General features: G+C 38.2%; 2 protein-coding genes and 1 long non-coding RNA gene across 3 annotated transcripts; 2 read left to right on the top strand and 1 right to left on the bottom strand.

The window, feature by feature from the left end:
• Positions 1-1,163: 1,163 nt before the first annotated feature.
• Positions 1,164-9,611, top strand: LOC106957497 (delta-like protein 4). Its single transcript, XM_015048876.1, has 11 exons — positions 1,164-1,628; positions 1,712-1,963; positions 2,397-2,454; positions 2,745-3,014; positions 4,636-4,696; positions 4,890-5,020; positions 5,133-5,302; positions 5,565-5,784; positions 6,632-7,373; positions 7,927-8,035; positions 9,004-9,611. The coding sequence occupies exons 1-11, from the start codon at positions 1,575-1,577 to the stop codon at positions 9,007-9,009; spliced, it is 2,073 nt and encodes a 690-aa protein (XP_014904362.1). The 5' UTR covers positions 1,164-1,574; the 3' UTR covers positions 9,010-9,611.
• A 2,250-nt stretch (positions 9,612-11,861) lies between these two features.
• On the top strand, positions 11,862-14,403 carry LOC106957378 (glutathione-specific gamma-glutamylcyclotransferase 1). Its single transcript, XM_015048698.1, has 3 exons — positions 11,862-12,302; positions 12,424-12,459; positions 13,627-14,403. The coding sequence occupies exons 1-3, from the start codon at positions 12,132-12,134 to the stop codon at positions 14,026-14,028; spliced, it is 609 nt and encodes a 202-aa protein (XP_014904184.1). The 5' UTR covers positions 11,862-12,131; the 3' UTR covers positions 14,029-14,403.
• Positions 14,404-22,478: 8,075 nt separating this feature from the next.
• Positions 22,479-22,811, bottom strand: LOC106957411 (uncharacterized). The gene is made up of 2 exons (XR_001426945.1): positions 22,704-22,811; positions 22,479-22,621 (listed from the first exon to the last, which is right to left on the bottom strand). It is a non-coding gene; the product is annotated as an uncharacterized LOC106957411 (long non-coding RNA).
• Positions 22,812-23,072: the final 261 nt, after the last annotated feature.

The raw sequence follows: 23,072 nt of genomic DNA, 5'->3' as shown, positions 1-23,072 counted from the left end.
TTATCTTCTAAAATAAACACGAAGAAGACAAAGAAATAATACGAGGTCTGAAACATAATTTCTTTAGTTTTCCTTCTTGTGAAAAAAAAAATAAAATGGAGTTTGGAAAAGATTTCCCTCCGCTTAGAGCTTTTTACTTTTTGTCACATTTTTTTGGCACAACCTTCAATGCACTTTATTAGGACTTCATTTAAAAGACCAACACAAAATAGTGAATAAGTATAAAATACAAGGAAACTCTGAAAAGTATGGTGTTTATTTAAATTTATATCCACACTATGATATCTGTACTGCGTTACCCCAAAATAAAATCCTGTGCAATTATGTGCTTCCAGTAGTCACCAAATTAATACAACACTGCCTAATCTAATCCCTGATGTTTATTAAAGAATATTAGTGAACAAAAAGCACCATGGAAACAAAAAATAAAAAAAAAATAATGAGGAAAAAAGTGATCTAGTCGGAAGATGAACTTTTTAGCCTACCTACAAAACATATGCATCACAATGAACACCCACACGGTGGTGAAAACATCACACTTGGCTGACGCTTTTCTTTAGAGTGATGGAGAAACAGGTAAGATCTGATGAGAACAGATGGAGCTAAAAACAGGGAAGCAAAAGCTGTAACAATCTGAGCTGCAGTGGAATGGTTTAGATCAAAGCATGTCCATCTTTTAGTTTGGATCAGCTAAAAGAACTCATACTTTGTGATACTTTGATTTGAAAAGTCATCTTTACAAACACTCTCTATCCAGTCTCAATTAAACTTGAGCTATTTTATGGAGAGAAAAAAAATTCCCTATACATGCAAAGCTGGTGGAGACATTTAAAAGGTTGTTTTAACACAAATGTACACCACATTTTTCTGATTTCATTTAAAAAGCATTTAAATGTATAATTATTCTTTAGCTTCACAATATGCCCTGCCCTGTGTTAGTCTATTGCAAACAATAGGCTGTGGCTCTTTTTCACAATGCTCTCTGTACATCCAGAGGAGGAATCTGTGAAAACAGGTGAATTTAAAGACATTGTTATAAAGACTTGCACTGGATATGTTGATGTTTACACTCCAAACAGAAAGGAAGGTAGAGAGGACAGTGGGTGGTGTTAACTGCAGATATATAAAGCAGGAAGGGTCAGACGCCCCTCACTGGGAGCCACCATGCGCTGATGCTCCGTCACATGCTCTCATCACTGTTGGCAACACAAGCCCCGCATCAGCACAGCAGAGTCAGACTCCCGCCGACCGGCACGATGGATGGGCCACATAAAGACCGCAGAATGACTCACTTGTGGATATTGACGTTACTGACGATTGTTTAACGTCTAGCACTGGATAGATAACTCGGTCTTTTTGAACTTTTTTCTGTCCCCTCTTCTGGATACGGATTGCGGAGCTGGATTTTATCCCAACAGGGTTTTGAAGAAGGATTATAATTTATTGAGTTCAGTTTTTTTTTTTACTTTTTCTGTTTTTTATCTTTTCTTTCTTTCTTTTTTTTATTTGGAATTGAAACATTTTGTGTGGGAGGGTGAACTGATTTCTGGGATACGAACATAAAACTCTAAAGGATGGCCGATTGGTTCACCTCTATCATCGCAATTGTTATGATGTTATTTACTCAGGTATATTTTTGAAAAAAATCTATATTTATATGAAAAAGACACACATATTATATGTTCTGCGCTCACTCTTAATTCCCTCTTAGGTTTTGGGATCAAGCGTGTTCGAGATAGATCTTCACCACTTTCAAAACACAAAAGCTTTGCTGGCAAACGGACGCAGCTGCAGCACGGATGGCTGCCGGACTTATTTCAGGGTTTGTCTGAAGAACTTCCAGAAGGAGGTGTCTCCTGGAAGGTGCATATTCGGCAGAGGCAGCACACCTGTCCTGGGGACCGACTCCTTCAGCATCCAGCCGGACACTACCGTGCGGCTGCCGCTCAACTTCACCTGGCCGGTGAGAGCACGCACGCGCTGGTCACATTTTAAGGCAAAACGTCAGGAACTCCTCGAATTTAATTAAATTATTATTTATCATTGTTTATACTTCGTTAAAAAAAAGTAGCATAAAATACCCCATTTTTAATATAGATTAATTACATATAAAACTAACAAAAAATACACGTTAATTTATATCCTTCTCACCTTGAATTTTCTGTTATGACTTTACAATCCATTTGGTTATAAATTTTATTCTAACGTAAGAGCCAAACTATTATACTTAATGTTCTTGCCGAAAGCACGTCTAAATATAATATTTAAATACTTTTCACACTTGTGTGTGAAAATGAACAGCAATAATTGTACTTAATTATGAAACACGGAATAAATTGTTGACCAATCTTCGTTTAGTTTTATTCGTGATTTAAAAAGGATTTCTCTCTCCTCAGGGTGCTTTCTCTTTGGTTATTGAAGCTTGGTATTCTCCTGCAGCGGAGCAGCCCGGAGGTAAGCAGATACCTGCTGCGTTTGTACCGCTAGAGGGAGACAAAGCCGTGATTGGACTAGGTGTCAAATGTTTGTTCAATGTCTATGTTTTTACAAGGAAATATTTTCCATACGAATATTGTGCTTGTTGCATCTTTTAAATTGAAATATGAACTTTTAGAAAAATCATGGATTTCATACTTTTCATACTTTCTCTGCTGTAAGACATCGAAAAACGCAGTTTCATCCTCTAAAATAACCAACTGCGAGCTTAACAACTGCATTTTATGCGTTACTTTTTTTCTCCGCAGATTCCAGCAACCCTGGATTATTGATTAGCTCCTTTGCCACTCAAAGCCAGCTGGAAATAGGGCCTGAGTGGACCCAGGTTGAACAGACGGGGATGGGGACGCAGACGGAGCTTAGGTACTCATATCGAATCGTCTGCAAAGAAAATTACTACGGTGCCACCTGCTCAAAAATATGCACTCCAAGAGACGACCGTTTTGGCCACTACACCTGCACACCTGATGGACAAATAGACTGTCTGCCAGGATGGAAGGGGGAATACTGCGATAAACGTAAGCCAGAGTGAATGAGGACAAACACTTTGATTTGCTCTAGCTCAACTATGATAAGGATGGTTGTCTTGACTATGGATTTAGAGAATGACGGGTTGAAATAAGGATGTAAAGATGCTATGTTAATAGTTTATGTGGATTTACCTTTCAATCATTTGAACTGTGTGTTCATAATTGTTCTTTTGTCTTTTATGCATTTGATTGTAATTGATGAGAAATCAACATTTTTAGTCTAAAGTCTTCATGTGTTACAAAAACCATTACATCTTAAAAATTAATTCAGCGGGTGATAAGTTAAGATACAACTGAGCTGTGGATGTGGGTGATATGGCTCTCTGCTCAGGGTGTCCTTATGTCAGAAGGGTGCCCTGCATATACATTTCATTTGCACACAGATAACTTTTATGTTGCTTGTTTTTATGTTCAATCAATGGGTAGTGGGCTCCCTTGTGCTGTGCAGTAAATGCATTGAAATATTACATAGTCATGCAAAGGCAAACAAGGCATCTGATTCCAATTTAGTATGATATGGCCAACTGAAGGGTTATTGTATAGTTTAGTTTTCTTAAAGACTTTTCACTTCATGTAACTTTTTCTAGTTTAAATTCTAACACTAATCAAACCTGGAGTGGATTATTCAACAGCGGCTGAATTTCAAAAGGCAGAATCCGATAGGATAGAATTAGTTTTGCCTATTTCCAAACATTTCTGTTACACATGGAGATTACAGTACAGTGACAGCTAAATTCACAGTGACTTCAAAGCTTTCACATCTTCTATTTTAGGCCTTCAAAAACAATCTTTGGAATTCTTCTTCATTCTCGAAGAATTCTCAAAACATCGTGATCCACAAGAAAGTACACAAAACGTTAACAGTAAATATGGTTGGCCTGTATGTGGCAATGTAACACAGTCACTGAGTTGTAACTTGTTCCAGATGGTGTGCGTCATTATTTCCATAAAACATGCCAAGATCAAATGGGTAAATAATTAATCTTTAACAATGCCTTAAAAATATGTTTTATATTTGGTGCACCAAAACCTTCAAGGTTTTCTTCAAGTGTTAAAACGGCAACATATGGACTGAAAAAAAAAAAAAACTAGACTGAATATTTACCTATTGATTATAGATTTCTGAAACTTTTACTCTTGAAGAAATGGCTCACCCCAGGCTTCATTCATCCAAGAACCGCCACTGCTGTTGAGCCTTAATTTAACTTTCTCTCTGGGCGCGTGCGCTTTAATCCCGCGCGGTGGTCGAAGCAGCAGCACGCGCTGGGGTTAATCGCGGCATTATCGGACGCCACGCGCCACTAAATTGAGGGTTTCTTTTGTTGATACGGCGCGGGGCAGCAGCTGCAACCGGGGCTCGAACCGTCCTCTAGAAACAATGGGTGCAGCTGTCCCTGCAAACAGGCATCTGCTGCGCTACAGCAGCACGCTGACAGGGTGTAAAAGCTGCGCAAAATCAGTACAGCACAAGGGAGCAAGTATAATGGGCCTGCAATGAAAGATTCACATATAATAGTTGGAGATCATTATACCGTGATGAAATGCTTATTAACATAATTTTATATAAATACTTAATGAACAAAGTAAAACTTTTAATTCCCACTTTCAGCCATCTGCCTTGAAGGCTGCAATGAAAGCAACGGGACCTGTCAAATACCAGGAGAGTGCATGTAAGTATTAAAGCGTGATAATATATAATGTCACATTAAAGATGGAAAAAAAAAATTGCCCCCGTTAAAGAGTAACAATGCTGTAAGAAGAACACCTCAGGGTCTGCGCTCTTTCATTTGTTCCTCTGAGTTTTGTTTATGTGTGAGTTTAAGTTTATGCTTGAGCCAACTGTCATGTTGTATGTGTGAACAGATGCAGAGAGGGCTGGCAGGGACTGTTTTGTGATGTGTGTAAACTCCATCCGTCCTGTAAACACGGTACCTGTGAGGAGCCGTATCAGTGCACCTGCAAGGAGGGCTGGGGAGGCATCTTCTGTGACCAAGGTGCTCATTCTTTCTCAAAAACAACAGGATGTTGGATGTTTAAGATAAAGCAAAGCGGTCTGACATGTCCACCCTGTTTTATTGTTATTATTATTATTATTATTGTTTGCAGACCTGAACTACTGCACCAATCACAAACCCTGTGCCAACGGGGCTACGTGCATGAACACGGGCGAGGGTTACTACACCTGCGCCTGCCTGCCAGGATTCGCTGGGGAGAACTGTGACTTAGAGGTCAGGGAGTGTGACAGCAAGCCCTGCCACAACGGAGGCCGCTGCGTGGTGAGTCCGGAAGTCGCTTGCTCTCCTTTCCCACAACACAGGCTTTCCTGTTTTTGTTTTCGCCTTGGTCTATCTGCAGCTCCAGGAGGATGCTATCGATTGTCAAGTCAGTCGATGACCCAGTTCACAGACTATGCACTGGAAATAGAATTCAGACTAAGAAGAATGGAGTTTGTCAGGGCAAGATACAATAAAAAAAAAAAAAAATTAACATTTAAATTTTTTTAGTAAACTCTTTCCCCCCCCTTTTTTTCTTCTGCAGGACTCAGAGACGGGCTACTCATGCACATGCCCAAACGGGTTTGAAGGGCCACACTGCGAACACCGGATACCGACTTGTGCGGACAGGCCTTGCTTCCAGGGTGGCAAGTGCAAAGAGCAGGACAATGGGCGAAGTTACATATGCGAGTGTCCAGCTGGATACACTGGACTCAACTGTGAGAAGAAAGTGGATAAATGTACATCGCTGCAATGCGTCAACGGTAAAACATCAGCCTCAGACCCAGAGTACACTTATACAAATGTTGTTGTTTTTTTAAAACTGAGTGGATGAGCTACAGCTGGATCCAGGAGATACGCATCAGTTTTAATATTTAGGTCTCTTCTTCCATGAACGATAAAAAGTTATTTTTTTTTGTCCATCCTGCATACTGCATATGTAAATTGGATTCTAGTGATGCATTTTCTGACACTGTAACCTCTGAAATGCAAATTTTATGGATTTAAAGGTATCTATTCGTTGTTTCGGTGTTTAAGCAGATCAAATAAGTGCTCCTGATTTGATGATAATACCTTAACAATTTAAACCCACCAACATGCCATTTTTAGTGAGGGTTTTATGATTTGTTTTTTTTATACAATAAAGCCCTCATAAAGTTTCAGTTGTCCATCCCACATATATAAATTTGTAGATTTGCAGGAGGATGGCATTTGATCATTTACATTTACATTGTCTCGTAAATACTGTAGTACCCATGCTGCACCACCAGGAGGCGAAAAAGTCAACAATAATTACATTACAATCTAATTGAAAAAGACTAAAAATAAATAAGATTTATGTAATAAATTATTCACCTTAAATTTTAAATTTAATCGAAACAAAATGAAACAGATGTGGAACAACCAGTACAAGCCTCTGCTATTATCCTAGTTTTTAGGACAACATTTTCAATTTGGGTCTTCAAAGATCTTTTTTTTTTTTTCACCAGAAACCCAATTTGCATGTAGGCAGGAGGATAAAAATATCAGAGCCCAAATAATTAATTCATGTGCTCATACTAAATAACTGCATTGAAATGATTTGCTGTGCCATTTTGTTTGCTTCATTAGGTGGACATTGTGCGGTTCACGGTAACCTCAGGGTGTGCAGCTGTCGCTCAGGTTTCTCTGGGCTGCGTTGTGAGATCAACATCGATGAATGCGCCAGGAATCCATGCTCTAACGGCTCCACCTGTGTAGACGGCATCAACCACTACACCTGCATCTGCCCGCCGGGGTACATGGGCCACCACTGTGACAGACCCATGAACCGCTGCGCCTCTATGCCCTGCCTCAACGGTGGAACCTGCACCTATGGACCCACAGGCAAGCCCACCTGCCTCTGCGCTGCCCACTACAGCGGCTCCCAGTGTCAGAACAGCAACCAGCACTCAGCGGACACCTCCAGTCCCAACACCAGTTCGGAGCCCAGCGAAAAGCTGAACTTGGTTGCCGTCGGCTTGGGTGTTGGTCTGGTTATTGTTCTGGTCCTTCTCTGCATGACAGTGGTGATAGTATGCAACAAAAAAAAGCAGAGGGACAAGGAGCTCGACTCCAAGACGATGAACAATAGCTCCAGGATGGACTTTCAGAAGGAGAACCTCATCTCCTCTGTTGAACTAAAGAACACAAACAAGAAGATCGGTCTGGAGGTGGATTGTCCCTCGGAAAAGTCTAACCATAAGTACATCAACAGCTATCAGCTGGACTACAAATCCCCCGTGAGGTACAAGGATGAACTGTCCCTCCTGGGCAAAGATGAAAACTGTGAAAAGACATTAGAAGAAAGAAAACATTTGAGTAGAATGTACAGGTAAGGACACAGAAAGAGAAAAATAAGCCATCCCAGAGATATCTTGATGGGTTCTGGTCATTTCACTCATTTGCCATATTGTCTGGACCCAACTTTTTCATCTGCCGCAAAAATATAACATTGACAACTAGTGCTTTAAGGTGATTTTAATAATCTACTCATACTTTACTGTGAGGAAATCTGGGTTTATATGGCTTCAGTAAATACCTATCAGTAATGTGCTTAGCATTCATTTTAGTTTGATCAGGAATCCTAATGCGTCACATTTCAGACGTTTTGAACGAGCAAAATAGGGATCACAACCCCAATCAAAAGAAAGAGGGGGTAGTGCAAACATTCCTGGACATAATGGCAAATTAATTAGAATAATACAGTAGATTTCAACATTTCTATGTGCATCTATCTAAAGAAAATAATTAAAATACTTACCACAAACAGTAATGAACTGATAACAATAACGACAATATGAAATGAGGGTGTGATTTGTCAAAGGAATAAGTTTTTCATCATTTATGAATTCAGTAACTAATTTCTTGCATCTTGTATTTCACAGTGACCTGTCAGACTGTAGAATATCAACAATATGCTCCTCTAAAGAGTCAGTCTATCAGTCTGTTTTTGTAATAGGAGAGGAGAGGCAAGAATGCATCATTGCAACTGAGGTAAGCATTTCCCTATGAATATTATAGAAAAATTTGTTGATGTTAGTAATTCAATGCGAAACGTAGAACTTATATGTATTATTGGACGTAAAGCAATACTTAAAATATTTATTTCTATTCGTTTTGATGATTATGGCAAACCATTGATCTGGAATCCTTTTGTATGAATTACTGCATCAATCCAATGTGGCATGGAGGAGAACAGCCTGTGGGCTCAGCTGAGGTGTGGAAATTGCTTTGAAAGTGACCTAAAACCAGGATGCTTCTCTGGTGTTTTTCATCTTGCTTTTGACAAAACTCCTTAGATTATCTAAGAGGTTTAGGTCTGGTCAGTTTTCTGACCAATCAAAACCAGTCATTAAACCAGCTATTAGTACTATTGGCAGTGTGAGCTACTGCCATGTCCGACTGGAAATAGAAATAAACATCTTAATACAGCTTGTCAGGAGAACGAAGCATGCAGAGCTCTTAAATTGGCAGTGGATCAACACCAGCAGATGGCATGCCTCTCCAAAGCATCATTAACTAATGACAATTCACACTAAACCTCAAGAAACCTGGACTTAGTGCCTCTGTGCTCTTCCTCCAGACTCTGACGCGTTGATTTGTTTGTGCACTTTTTACAATCACGCATTTTTCTTTTCACTTAACTTTCCATTTATATCCCTTGAAAAAGCACTCTGTGAACAGCCGTGTTTTGTGGCTTACCCTGATTTCAATGGTTATTGATGGAGAACTGTCAAATCATCATTATTGCCAATGATTGTGTATTTCATAACATAGTCACAACAAAATCTCTGTGTTAAAATATTGTTTTCACTTTTATGGGGTATTACTCAGCTTTTTTGAGGTACTAAGTGACATTGTAAATTAAGGAGATGCAGCTCTTAACCCACAAAAAAAAAGCTTACCTTTGTATTTTCATGTGACAACTTAGACTAAAAGTGACTTGTCTTGGTTTCTTCCAGGTATAATAATCAGAACGTGTTTCTTATTGTGAAGAGTGGATCCCTTGCGGACTGTTTACACGTGTGAAGAGACTGGGATTTATTTAAAACGCAAGATGCTGCTGTTGAAAACTTGATAACTGGATGTGCTCTCTGACTATAACTGAACTGAAGCGAATAAGCCTTTGAGAATGTACAGACCGAGGCTCATGGATCCGCCTTTGACTGTTGCAACTCAAACCCTCCACTGCTTCGTCCAGCTTAACCGCGAAGCAATGAGAAGTCACTGTTTCTGTGCTGATTAGGACGGGAAGAACACTCACATAATTCAGCTGTAGCATGAATCAGGCTTATTTCTACTCTTTTTGACCTGCACTGTACTATGCAAACAAAAGAAGGACACACACACACACACACACACACACAAAAAAACTACTGAAAACGGTTCATTTGTGAGGGACATATTTGGGATTCTGTAAAACAAATCTATTTTTATAAAGAATGTATGATCACAAAAGCCTTAATTGTGTGTAGGAAAACCATTTTTGCCCTGCCTTATCTTGATTTCTTTGCACAGCATCTTGGTGGTAACTATAATTGATCAGAAGATGCAAAAACAAACAAACAAACAAACAAAAAAACACTAAAATACCATGCAGGGAAACTTATGACTGGGCCTTGTCTGTTTTATACAAACTCACCCCAATAAAGACAAAGACACATGTGAAGTGACTATCATACCAAGGACGCCTTCAGTGGAAATTGCTGAACCAATAATGCTATTTTGTAAGATTAGTATTTCAGTAGTAATTTAATTATACAAAGCACTGATCATTTTATGTTTTATAAGATTGTTTTGTATATAATGTATATTTATATGTTGAGATTAGATGTGTTTTAAGTTGATGCCACCAAAATGGCAAATTTGTCTCTTTGTGTTTTATTTTATTAATATTATTATTATTATATATATTTTTTATTTTGCTATAAAAAAGACATGCAGAACACATATCTGGTACACTGTTTATTTGTGGATTGTCTGTGAGTTTCTTGTGGTCGAAGTAGAGATTTTACATTAAATCGTCCGTAAGCTCTGTCTGTGTCAGCTGACCTGAAACGCGGCTCATAGATGCGTTAATATTTGCCCCGGTAGCTTTTGTCATACTGTGTCCATAGTGGCGTTGTGTCAGTTTCATGTGAAAACAATGTGCAAGCATCCATTCAGTGGACAAGATTGTAAATGAAAACATTCAAATGAAAATATCTACTTTAAAGGTGTGTATGTGACAATAAAGAGGCCTTATGGTCTTAATGCTTTACTACTTAATGTAGCAGCTGCTGTACCTTTACCACTATGGTTCTTAACATCAGTCATATTCTAGGAAAAAGAAAACGAAGGCAAAATTATCGCTGCGCACACTGCTGGTCACATGTCTTAGCAAACCTGGTGACGATTTGGGTGGGGGGGGGAGTCCTCATTCAGTTCTATTGCAGTAGAATAATTTCAACCTGACAAACTTTAGAAGAATCTGACTTTTTATTTAGGGTAACGTTACCTTGCTTAACTCCATTTCCCTGATATAGGCCCACAGTATTACATGTCATCTGCTATGCTTAATAGCTGTCTTTCTACACATTCATCTTCTATTCAGTGCCAATCCCACTGGTGTTTTTAGTCTTACCTGATAAAAACGCACAGTTCCAGTTAAAGTCTACGCAGAGTTCAGCAGACTCCATGTGTTCACATTTGTGATGGTAGGACAGACAAAGCTTTTTCTTGACATTATTCCCAAATAATTAGATGGAACCTAAACAGAGTCTAATTCTTGTCTCCGTCACTCAAAAATCCCACCTATTACTGACAGAGACATTTGCAGACTTTTTATTTGTAACCTCACTTTCCGTCCTTCACGCTCAACACACAATAATTATGATTTCCTGCACAGAATAGTAGCCTCTGGCTTCAAGAAATGAAAACAGAAAGCCTTGGATTTTTGTTTAGAACTTCCTAGAAAGAATCAAGTACTCTTTCTGCAACTGTGTGATTATGGCTGGAGATGAGCACTATGGAGATGAGCACTATAAATGTTACGCTCATTTACCTTTTAAATCTAAAAAAAAAATTCAACTTACATTTATTTTAAATATTTCTGCTCAAGTTTAAGATCCAGCACTTTCTCAGAGTGAGGCTTTCCACTTGGGGGGCAGGATTTGTGTTGTCTTCTATTTCAGCCCTTGAGATGCCACACACAGTGACAAGCAGAGGAGAAGTGTGACATGCATCAGCCGGCATGAGCACAATGAGGTTAGACGGATTGATGTAGACGCCTAATGAGCTTTAGAGAGCACCAATATATCAGTCCCAGCTATTTATAGGTAATGTGATTAGCCTCTTGGATTCACTGTTTGACACTTTTAGGAAGCGATAGGTGATCGGATGGTTCACGAATGGCCATAAAGACATACATATTTTTCGCATAGTGTAAAAACATATTTAAAAGTGAAAATATTGTCAGTATGGCAAAAATATCAAAAGGTAGGATATATATATATATATATATATATATATATCCTACCTTTTGATAGGATATATATATCCTATCATATATCCTATATATATAGGATATATATATCCTATATATATATATATATATATATATATATATATATATATATATATATATATATATATATATATATATAAGTTGAAACATATGTGTTTAAATTTAAACTTCGTGTTTGCTTTTTCTTCTCAACTTCAATGTTTTCCAACCTCATGAACTTCGATTGCGTCACTGCTCATTCATGATAGGCTACGTTACTTAAACCCCGCCCACTCTGCAATTTTATTGGCCGAGCTTGTGCAGCTGCGGTCACTCAACAACAAATCCACGTGTTATTTTTCTCCTGAGCTCAGTGGAGAAACGGACAGTATCTACGAGTTTAAATCAGAGGACAGTCAGAGCAAAAAAAAAAAAAAAAAAAATACACTCAGCCCTTTGAGTATGATGATATGAAGGATCAGCACTTATCTAACAGGAGCAGTGAAGTGTAGCAGACAGGATGGGCAGAAGAAAATAAGACGTATCAGAGAGAGGAAGCTACCTGTGGACAGAAGGTCTCGTGTTTTTTAGAGACTAGAGATCAGGATGAAACTTCTAGATATGGCACACGAAAAAAACAGCCTTTGGATCTTTGGCTACGGATCTTTAGTTTGGAAGCCGGATTTTGCTTATAAAAGACGGACAGTTGGTTACATTAAAGGATACAAAAGACGGTTCTGGCATGGGGATGATTTCCATCGAGGGGATAAAGAGAAGGTGAGTTTTGAGGCCATTGTCCTCTTTTTTTGTGAATTGAATACAGTTCATTGACTAAAATGTACATGTATTACATTGTGTTATATAAAACATAATAATTATCTGTATCTTTGCTATTCAGCCAGGCAGAGTTGCCACACTAGTAGAAGATGAGGAGGTGAGTACCGTGGCATTACAGCCAAAAACCTAATTTTATTTTAATGTGGTTTTATGTGATAGGCCAACACAAAGTTCTATATAAATGTAAAGTCGAAAGGAGATTTAACCTGGTTTTCATTTGCTTTCTTTTCACTTTTTTCACAAACTAAATATGTGGTATAAACGTCTGCTCAGCAACTTTAGTCAGAACTTTGCTGAGCCAAAGTTACAGCTGCAAATCTGACGTTTCTGCCAGCTTTTCACATCTGGAGCAGGAATAATTTTCTTCTTTAGTAGAATAATTTTTTCCCCCTCAGATGAAAGGTCAATGAAAGGTCACATGTCTGTCATGACGCGGCTTCTGGCAAAGAAGCATGTCATGTAATATCAAAGTATGATATGTCAGAAAAGAACCAAGTGTTTAGAGAATGTTGTTGTGCGACACAGCTGTTGTACTGAAGCAGCACTTCTGAGGAAGATGGAAGTAAAACGTCGAAACATGTCAGACATGAATGAAGATAGATAACTGAGCATCTAATAAGAGTAGAAGAAACCCAGTAGGTTTTGCTTTAAAGCCTAAAAATGAAAGAAACAAAGAAAGAGCGAAATAAAAAGAAAGAAAGAACTTAACTGTAGTTTGAGCATCACAGTAAAACATTTTTACTTAACTTATAGTTCTAAAACTTAGTTTCCAAGTGTAAGATCTACACAGCATAAGTTGCTGATGACAGTTTTAGGTGGATGGCCATGGATTAAAACATTGATGAAAGCTTAGTTTCATAGCTGAAATCAGCCACGTCTTTGTTGCTGACCTGGCTTGTGTGTTCTTTGGTCTGTGTACTCATTAGGTTATTTCTGAAGGTAGTGATTGCACTGGATTTTATTTAAGGGCAACGGAGTAAAGAGGGATAAAATACACATGCAGGTCAAACCTTTCAGGTTTTGTGTTATGTGTCATTTTTCTTTCCAGTTCATAATTATGTACTTCTTTGAGTTGGTCGATTACTTAACTTCCTAGTAAAAGAAATACAAGTTTGTTTCTTTCTACTGTCTTTTATTTTTATGTATTGCTTCCATCGTGAAAGAATAGTAAATCTGGATTCTGTCATGTATCAGGTCTGATCATAGCATAGCATGTTTGTTCTAGGTAGCACTGCTGCTGACACTGCTGTGTTTTTGAGCGCAGGCCTGCACATGGGGCGTTGCCTACGAAGTGTCACAATCCCACATGGAGGAGTCCCTTCAGTACCTCAACATCAGGGAGGTTATGCTGGGAGGATACATAACAGAAATTGTGGAATTTGTTCCTAAAGAGAAGAGCCACACTCCTCTGCTAGCTCTGGTCTACATCGCCACATCGGACAACCCCATCTACCTTGGTCCAGCCTCAGATGTAGAGATTGCATCCCAAATTTCAATTTCCAGTGGAAAAACGGGCCACAATATTGAATATCTGCTCCGGCTGGCAGAGTTTATGAGGCTGTGCTGTCCGGAGGTGGAGGACGAGCACCTTTTCTCCATCGAGGCAGCTCTGTTAAAGATCTTCCCACATGGAGAGATCACACTCTCAGCTCATAAAGCTCTTTAATGGGGACCTTAAATGATATCACACTGGACTTCTTTTATGATTTTTCTGACTATTTAAGGTATTCGGTGCTATGAAAAAAACCATAGGATTTCATGTGAAAAATTCCTCTTTTTGTTGGTAACAAGAAAGATTTTGACTACAATATGGAGGGTCTGCAGTGAACACTTGTTTTCCTTAAAAAAAAAAAACTACTTCTTTTAAATTTGTGTTTATGCACTTTTAAAAATGTACTTTTAAGTATATTTGAATAAAAATGTTGCATTTTGAATGAAGGTGATTGTTTTATCATTAAAACCATAGACTGCAACATGCTATTCTGACTTTTTGTCTTGTAGTGGACATGGAAAAGAGTTTATCAAGTTACAATTTTGTTTATTTTTTATTGTGTTTGGTGGACTCTTAAAAGAAGCATTTCAGTGAGTTAAAAGGAAGTCAAAAACTTGTCAAAATAAGGTCATTTGAGACTGAAAGGGGTTAAAGGTTGCATGATATGCACTTGTAGGGATATAGAAAGATATGTTTTTAACTGGTGATGTGTCAAGTGCAAAAATGATTGCAAAGAATTGATATCCTTTTTATTTTTTCTCGATTTATCACTTTACAACCACACACTTCAATGTATTTATGTGGATTTTATGCGACTGACCAATGCAAAGTAATTGATTACTGTAAAGTGGAATGAAAAGAACACATAGTTTTATGTATACAACAAAGTGTAAATCTAAGTTTGTGAACATAGGTTTTGAACTGTCTTTCTACATATAATCAACTACATTTAGACCTAGTTTCTGACTGAGTCAATCAAACATGTAGTTTGATCTAAACCGTTATAGCTCTGGTTCATGGGGCTGCAACCTGTGACTCTTTGGGACTTGTACAATGACTCTTAATAACTTTGGCTGTACATGATTACGAACCTACAAAATGTTTTTGTAAAATCTAGATGCAACAATAAATGCAAGTTTGATTTTTTTAAAGGCGCAACGGTTTCTTGTGGCCGACTGCAAACAGGACTTATAACTACTTTCTTTAGGAATGCAGAGGAATTTTGTAAGGTAGTTCAACTGTCCATAAAGGGCAATTAATAGTCCTGGTGACAAATTTGGTCACCTCAGTTACCTTTTAATATGGTACGGTTTCAAGGAAGTAGCCACCACTGGGTGCACAATAATTTTGGCACTGAAACTGCACCATATTAATCAACCTGATTAACAAAACTAGTTCTGTTTTGGGACTTCCCCGGAAGCCTGTCGTGAAGATTGTGCAAATTAGGTTTGTATTAAATTTACAAACCTTTGAAGCCTTCACTGTATGCCATTTTCCTCCCTTTTCTCAAATATGAACTACTTTATTTTACTTTATTCCACAAAATCCCCATAAAATACAGTGAAGTTTGTACTTGTATTGATGTAAAACATATAATGTCCAAGGTCAATTGAGAGTATTGTAGGACCCTGGGGCTTTTTAACACTCAGAGGGATAATTCCTGGTAAACCAAGAGGGATATCCTGAAGAACATGATATATCCAGACATGCTGCAATACAGAAAAGTGCACAGAGGCTTATATGGGGGGTGAGGGGGGCAGATGGAGGTTTTCACTCCTGGCTATGAGTTTGACGGAACTAAACTTGTGTCAAATGCTCAGATGGAAAATGAGTCGTTTCAGAAGTGGAGAAACAAGCTCACATTTTAGCCTCTCAAACCTGTGACTCAGACTTAGCTCCTTTGAAATCACCTTTAATTGGCCAAAGGTTAGAGCAAGGGCAGGCAATGCTCTATTCAGACTGGACTGACAAATAAAAAACCTGGGGGAACATTTTCACCCATGTTGACAGACTTTATGTTTTATTGGATAGTAGTTTTTTTTTTTTTTTTTTTTTTTTTTTTTTTTCTGGAACAGCTGTTTAGCTGTTGGTGACAATAGTTAGAAAACATTTGTTGGCTCAACTCAATGCTCTCCAACAAGGTAGTATTGTTTTTAGTGAAACTAAAGTAAGCTCTCCCAATGAATGCTGACAGACAGCATTGAATCAACACAGATATGTTCTTTGTCATTTCCAGCAGAACAACTTGATAATAATATGTGTGCCACATACCATGCAACCCAATCTAGTACACTCTGTTCACCAAAAACAGATTACATGACTCACAGAAGCTCAAGTACCTTCTGTGCTTTTATTTTCATTCATGCAAAAGCAATGAACACTGCAGATTCTGCTCCAAATTAAAACATCATTAGTTGTGCATTAAATGCTGAAAGTGAAGACAAAAAAAAATATTCGACTGCAACCACGTTACCCTCCAAACCAACAAAGAATCCCTGTAAAGTCTGAGTCTTACTTTGCAAGCTCACAAATACTTGGAGATTTAACTCTCTTGTGAATCATTGAACTAATATTTATTTCTACACCCACTTTTTCTGAGAACTATCTACTCTGCAGGGTGTCAACATATTTCCAGCAACTTTGAATAGGTCTTCCAGCCCATGGCATTAGAACCACATTCCACAGTCACTCTGCATTTCTTGGTTCAACTTCAGAAACAGCATGTTTAATATTAACACACACGTTGTCTGCTGTATTAAGGCAGTGGTTCCCAAAGTGCGGGAACAAGGGGGCGCAGGAAGCAGTATGGATGAATGAAAAAAAAAAATATATAATAAAAAAACAGTTGCACAAAAGTGTTTCACTGTAAAGATGGTTTGTAGTGTGTTTTGTTGCAACCTGAAGTGTGAGATAAACTTCAGTGGAGTTTGAAAACAAAATATGTGTACAGGTTTATGTCTGGTTGAACAATATGTGTGCCCAGTTGATTTTTTCTTTTTCTTTTTTATGGGGGATTTTATTGTAATCCATTAGGGGGCAGAAGAAAATCTTTGGGAACCACAGTATTAAGGTACAAGGATTGGGATGGCCACTCCATGACATCAATCTTTTTGGTCTGGAATCATCATAGTGACTGACTTGGGATAAGTATATTTTTAAAACTCCGCTGCCAAGGGCAACTTGTTTTCAACATAATCCCTTCAAGTGTTGCATAACCAAATGGATCCATGGTCCTTGGTATGTGATAGAAAGGCCCAACATCACCAGGTCACATTAAATGAAAATAGTCTTGTATAAAACTAGGAAGTACTGAGGAAGTATTGATCACATCAACAGTTTTCACTCTAAGCATTTGTAATACACAGGAAACACTGCATGATGGGTAAAAGCAAAAAGTTCTCCTAAAACCAATAAACTGTATATGTTTACTTACCTCATGGTTGTGGAAAGCTGGTGCCGATCTCCAGTAGTCATTGGGTGAGGTGGGGTAGACTCTGAGCTGTTCATCAATCGATCACTCAGCAGAAACCAGTTTTTAAAGCCACTAGTTCTTCTGAAAATAAGATCTCATGTTTTATCTTCTATACACAGCAGACTTTATTTAGCAGGAGCATAAACATTTCAACACTATCTAGAGGTCAAGTCCTTGGGATATGCATGTCAGCACAAATGGTTTAATGTTTCTCAAAAAATGTGATGCATTTTTAACTCTCCATCTGCATGTTAATGTGCACCAAGTTTGAACCCTGACCTTTGATCTTAGGTTGGTCAGTGCAGAGGTTATAGGTCACCCCGGACGCGTTTTAAAGAAAATGTGATACGGTCTCTAATGGAGTCTTTCTGCTTTCCAGTTCCAGCACTCTATACTGTGAGGTCAACTGGGAACTCACCCCACTCTTGCCTTCATAAAGGCTACTTCATCACTAAAGGAAGAGTATCTATGTGCTGAAAGCACAATGGCACTTTGTAGGAAATCAAAGGCCAGCCATTCTTCACCATTTTATCTTCTAAACATTAGAAATATTTGCTTTACCAAATCACCTTTGCCAAACCTATGTTTATTCATGCTTTTAGTATTTTCTACAACCCCTTCTTATGAATCGAACAAAACCTCTACTATAACATCTACTAAGATTGGTGCACTTAGAGAGAGGGATCTTCGTCCGTTCTCTTTAGCTTTCCAGAATTCTGGGCTCCTGTCTTATTATCTCTTTTATTTAGCTGTCCCAAACATTTTCTGTAAGATGCTGAGTCCTTGGCAGGTATGACCTGCATGATCAGATCCAAACGATCTACAACCTATGATATGTGATATAATCACAAACACCACAGTGTGAGAACTGTAGCATGGTTCTCATACTAATAAGCCATTTCTACCTTATTATGTTATATGGATCATCATCCACCTAAGAGTCTTAGCCATATGCAATCTTTTCTATAAGATTGTAATTCAAATGTACTTTTCTACATTCATCTTTTGGTTCAAGTTTACAGGGAGGTGCCACTGACAGAAGGGTTCACTTGCAGCAAGACGTTCCTGGCTTTGAATCCCAGCCTGGGGTCTCTCCAGTGACCCTTGGAGAAAGCCACCATCTCCTCTGTAACTCTGCATTGGGAAGTCATTATAGTGGATAGGTGGATGGGTAGATGGGCGGATGCCTTAAAATTAATCCAACTCAAGTGTTTGGGATTAAAGCAGTGAATATGAGTCAGAATTTGTTTTTCTGTGACGCCTCCCTCACAACCAGGTGACAGACAGATTGTGTCTAAATGTTATTGTGGAAACTTGATGATCACAAGGTGTCACAAGGTTTCATATTATTTACTTCTCTTACCATCCTCCTCTTTGTGTGATGAAACAATAAACATTGCACCCTTGTTTGTCAGAGCTCCAGATGTTTCAAGGATATTATCTATTGCTCTGACGGTAGCCGTGGAAAGGGTTAGGTAGGTAGTTGTTTTCTCATAGCCAAAACCTAGCTTTGGAGGATGAGTACGCTTTTGGCTCACTGGAAAAACATGTTCTCTTCTCTTTCTCATCTTGAAGAATGACTCAGTTAAATGAATTGCTGGTTAAAAATAAGTGATCTAAGTATAGATTTAAAAAAAAAAAGTTTTATTTTGTTTTAAAGGAATTGTTGGGATTGTATTAAAAACAATTATTTCTTGATGTTGAATATCTTTACCACTAAGCAACTTAAATCTGGTTAAGACCTGCATTTTTCTAGCATATTAATTACGAGGCGCTACTGCAATAAAAGATTATCTTTTAAGCTTTCTCATATTTGGTAGTTGACTGTAACATGCCATGTCTTGTAAAAATGTTGCTCAGTTTTTAAAATGCATTTTCTGTGAAAATGCAAATGATCTTTTAGGGACACATCGGTACGAAACAAAAGCTACTGTGTAGACATGACATAATAGGTCTAGAGAGCACCAGGTGATATTTAACATTTGTTTTTGTATGTTTGTCATAAGAATTGAAGTAATATTTATATTTTTTGACATTTATTTTTCAAGTAATTTTTTGGGAGGGGTTTATAAAGTTTAATGTTATAATAATCAAACACATTTCAGAAAGATCTGAAAAAAAGACTGGAGGTGATTTTTAGCTTTGTACAGCTGTTCATCTGGTTTTGATGTTATAGAAACTAAGGTTTATCTTTTACACCAGCATACAAAAGTAGAATATCGCCCTCTGAAGAAGGAAGACTGAAGCTGTGTTGACAATAGACAGAACCAAGTAGCCTACTAATGCTTCATTAGTTTCCTCACTGCTTGAGAAACACTTTTTATCAACCTAATTTTGTTTCCCTACTTACAATTTTTCTTCAGCTACATTCAGCATGCCACTACTTGGGTCTTAACACCTGTGATTAAGTCTCCTCTACCTTTACGTCATCATGAACTAGCAACATGATGACGTAACATGTTTGCTAATGTTTTGAACAACTTGCTCATGATGCCGTCAGAAATGTTTGCATTGTGATATAAGCTAAGCAGCACCAAACAAGTCATCTTGTTATCCAGACATTATAACGCATGAAAATAAAACCCATTTGTGAAAATCATATTTATTTTTGTCTTATGTTTTGATTAAAATAAGTTATTCTAACTCATGTTAGCCTATATAACTTTTCAACTGGTTTTTGTTAGCTTTCATTTTCCATTCCTTTCTGAAACTTACTTATAATGCAGCTTGGAATATGGCTGTGTTTTCCAGAAAATGTCAAGACTTTCCTTTAACTTATCTCTTTTATGTCTTTTTGTTGAAAAATTACCTTGCACTGCTTCCTGAGTGGGTAAGATTCATTGACAAAAGATTTGTGAAATCCTTTTTTATTGCTACAGTCATTAGTTTGAAGCTCTTTCCCACAGGCTCATTGTGTTTTTGTTTCATTTTTTCAGTTTATGGGCCATGACACCAAACAAAACCTTCTATCAAAAGGATATTTAGGAAGACAATGGTGCTAGAGGGAGGTAAGGGGTGTGCTTCCTGGTCTACTGTGCAGGAATGCCAGGAAAGTCAGGAAACATCTGAAACTAACTCAGCAGTGTAATCCAAATCTTTCACTTATCCAGATGGCTTCCCACTAGTATCTACAGGTGCAATGAATCCAGAACAACAGACAAGGAGCCAATAAAGAGCAAAATATATGTTCAGTCGATATCTTTGATGTAACGTTAGCTTTCCATGTTGATTTGCGTTGTTCTTGCTTCGTTTAAAACAGCCATGCGTTAAATGTCTAAGAGTCACTTTTGAAGCACTACGTTTTTTCAGTTATTTTTGTTTCTTTCTGATACTGTGATTCAGGAAGTGTATATTTTAATCACAGATGGGAAGTAACTAGTTATATATACTTGAGTACATTTTTTTTAATCTTCTTCTAGTAGTTGTTTACTGCACAATATTTTTTTTACTACATCTTGACTAATATAATTTTTATGCTACTATTCTTTAAGTCCCTCTATTCTTCTTATGTTTCTTCACTAAATTAGGAAAAAAAAGACAGACTTACCTTCTTCCAGAGTGATTGGCTCATCAGGTTTAGAAAAGAGGCAGATGAAGTGATGCACCCATCATGCCTAGTGTCTACTTTACAAGCTTGTAGAGGCATCTCAATGATCTGGGTTTGCTGCAGTTTATGAGGTCAAAGTTCAGAAAACTCAAGAGCCTAAAGAATGAATGTATGCATGGCAATGCAGAAGCTTATCAACACATAAAACTAAAGAAAATAAAACAGAAAGGGGTTTATGCTAATTTATTAAATTGTTTAGATAGATCTTATACTGGCACAATATTGATACCCCTCTCACATCAACTCAAATTATTGCACCTTATTGTCACTGCACAAATGATTCATGGGAATTCAGACCTGTGCTTTCCCCCAACCCCTGCTCTTTGTGCAGTTGTTCACATTCTTGACAAGCAGCCAGTTATGGAAGGAAAACATAAACCACATCCATGAATTACATTAATCCCGAGATTCAGGATGTTCTGCTACGTCTCTTTTGTTGATCCGATGCATTTGCATAATCTTAGATAACTTTATTTTAGCAGGACTGTGTAATTTATATCTCTACCAGCTTAGTGTGAATCATCCTGTCCTCATTTTTGCCTTAATGTTGGTCAGCGAGCGTCTCTGTCAGTTTAGTTACTCCTGGTCCATTAAGGGTTAGTGGGGGTCCTGAACCAGCCAGCTAATCCCACTTTACCCTCCATAGAATATGTGAGGGGTCTGCCTGCTGTCCTTTGTCAGAAAGGTATGGAATCCCTCCTCTTGTACCATAAATTACTTATACAATTTGATTCAGTTATTATTCAGAAGTATATGTTGTAACTATAAATTGATTCTCCTACAGGCCTCTTGGTTGCTTCTGGGAGCAAATCTTTTCTTGCCGCGTCAGTCAGTCAAATTGGATGGCAGGTTTGGATTTGAGTCATGCTCTTTCTACTTTGGATAATAGATGGAACATCATTTTCTGTAAGGGGTGTTCTAACCTAACCTGGCTTTAAACCTTTCCACAACATTCTCCCTGACCTGTATGCTGTGTTCCTTGATCTTCATGATCAAGAGATGGTTAAGAAGGGATGGCCTTAAATTGGCTATGAACAGTTGATTTGTAACTGAACGATATGTAAATGTTCATAATAACTCTTTACTAAAGAGATATTGTGCCATAAACATTATGGAAGGGGTTTGTTTACCATAATGTTGCCATTGTGTCTGCATTGGGTCCCGTTGATCTAAGGCTTAAGCAGAAACATAATCTTTTAACACTTATCTGACAGATTTTCCCCATTGTTGGATGATCTTTCAATGCATCCAAAATTGTATGCTGCTATTACCGTAAATAAAAACTGGATTAACTCATGTGGCTAACCAGTTAAGTATTGGAGGTGACCACCTTACACAAGTCAGGAGTCAGACTGTAATCACCAAATTGATCTTTTTGATTATGAAAATGTGGAATTAGGCGTATGTGCTGCATGGTCTCCCCCCTAAGCCACACAGAGACCTTTACTAAGCAGATTAGCTCAGTGAATCTGTGTCAGGAATCAGGATACTGCGCTGGGTGTCGATTCATGAGCTGAGAGTGTGAGAATGAAGACACAAAACATGTTTACGGTAAAAGAGGTGGCAGTAAAGCCTCAAAAGCTTTTTTCAGCACAATAGTGACACCTGCTGCTCCTTTCTGAGTTACATGTGAACTTTGCCTGGGTGTTTGAACTGATCTTGCTCGGAAGAGCTGCCCTGCAGATGATCTATGACAAAAGAGGATAATACAGGAAACGAGTTTTTGAATCCAGAGATATTTAAAGACTCTTTCCTGTGTATGGATTTTACCTTGGACTGAGGAACAGAGTTGTGACTTGCAGCTGTCAGAGGTGAAGCACAGAAGTGAGTTTGCAACATGAACAGACCAGATGTTGTCCTCCTGCCATGGAGAATACAGTCTATCACTCACACTGCAGGTGGTGGGAAAAAGAGGGGGGGCGGAGGGGAGAGGCACACAGGAGAAGAGAACGAACGAGTGAGAAACGAGGGCAAACAGGAAGCAGAGGCCTTAAAACACAATGCTCCCAGAGTTTCCTGCAGGCTCACACAGATAAGAAGCAGCACTTTGTTTAAAGGGGCATTTTTACCCCCAAACATTTCCCGCTTCTGAAAGCACATCTTGCAAAACTTGCAAAGCGGTTCGGCAGAACATCGGTG

The sequence above is a fragment of the Poecilia latipinna genome, unplaced genomic scaffold, assembly GCF_001443285.1.
Source record: "Poecilia latipinna isolate Pla-1442-1.1 unplaced genomic scaffold, P_latipinna-1.0 Scaffold43, whole genome shotgun sequence".
In the NCBI taxonomy this organism is placed as follows: domain Eukaryota; kingdom Metazoa; phylum Chordata; class Actinopteri; order Cyprinodontiformes; family Poeciliidae; genus Poecilia; species Poecilia latipinna.
The sequence above is the reverse complement of the archived record's forward strand: the minus strand, read 5'-3'. Positions and strand labels throughout refer to the sequence as shown.

Bases quoted from the DNA above. Each gene is read 5' to 3' on its own strand.
- LOC106957378 (XM_015048698.1), top strand. From the start codon at position 12,132: ATGAAACTTCTAGATATGGCACACGAAAAAAACAGCCTTTGGATCTTT. The intron at 12,303-12,423 runs GTGAGTTTTGAG...TTTGCTATTCAG, and splicing joins ATCGAGGGGATAAAGAGAAG to CCAGGCAGAGTTGCCACACT. The intron at 12,460-13,626 runs GTGAGTACCGTG...TTTTGAGCGCAG, and splicing joins CACTAGTAGAAGATGAGGAG to GCCTGCACATGGGGCGTTGC.
- LOC106957497 (XM_015048876.1), top strand. From the start codon at position 1,575: ATGGCCGATTGGTTCACCTCTATCATCGCAATTGTTATGATGTTATTT. The intron at 3,015-4,635 runs GTAAGCCAGAGT...TCCCACTTTCAG, and splicing joins GGGGGAATACTGCGATAAAC to CCATCTGCCTTGAAGGCTGC. The intron at 5,303-5,564 runs GTGAGTCCGGAA...TTTCTTCTGCAG, and splicing joins ACAACGGAGGCCGCTGCGTG to GACTCAGAGACGGGCTACTC.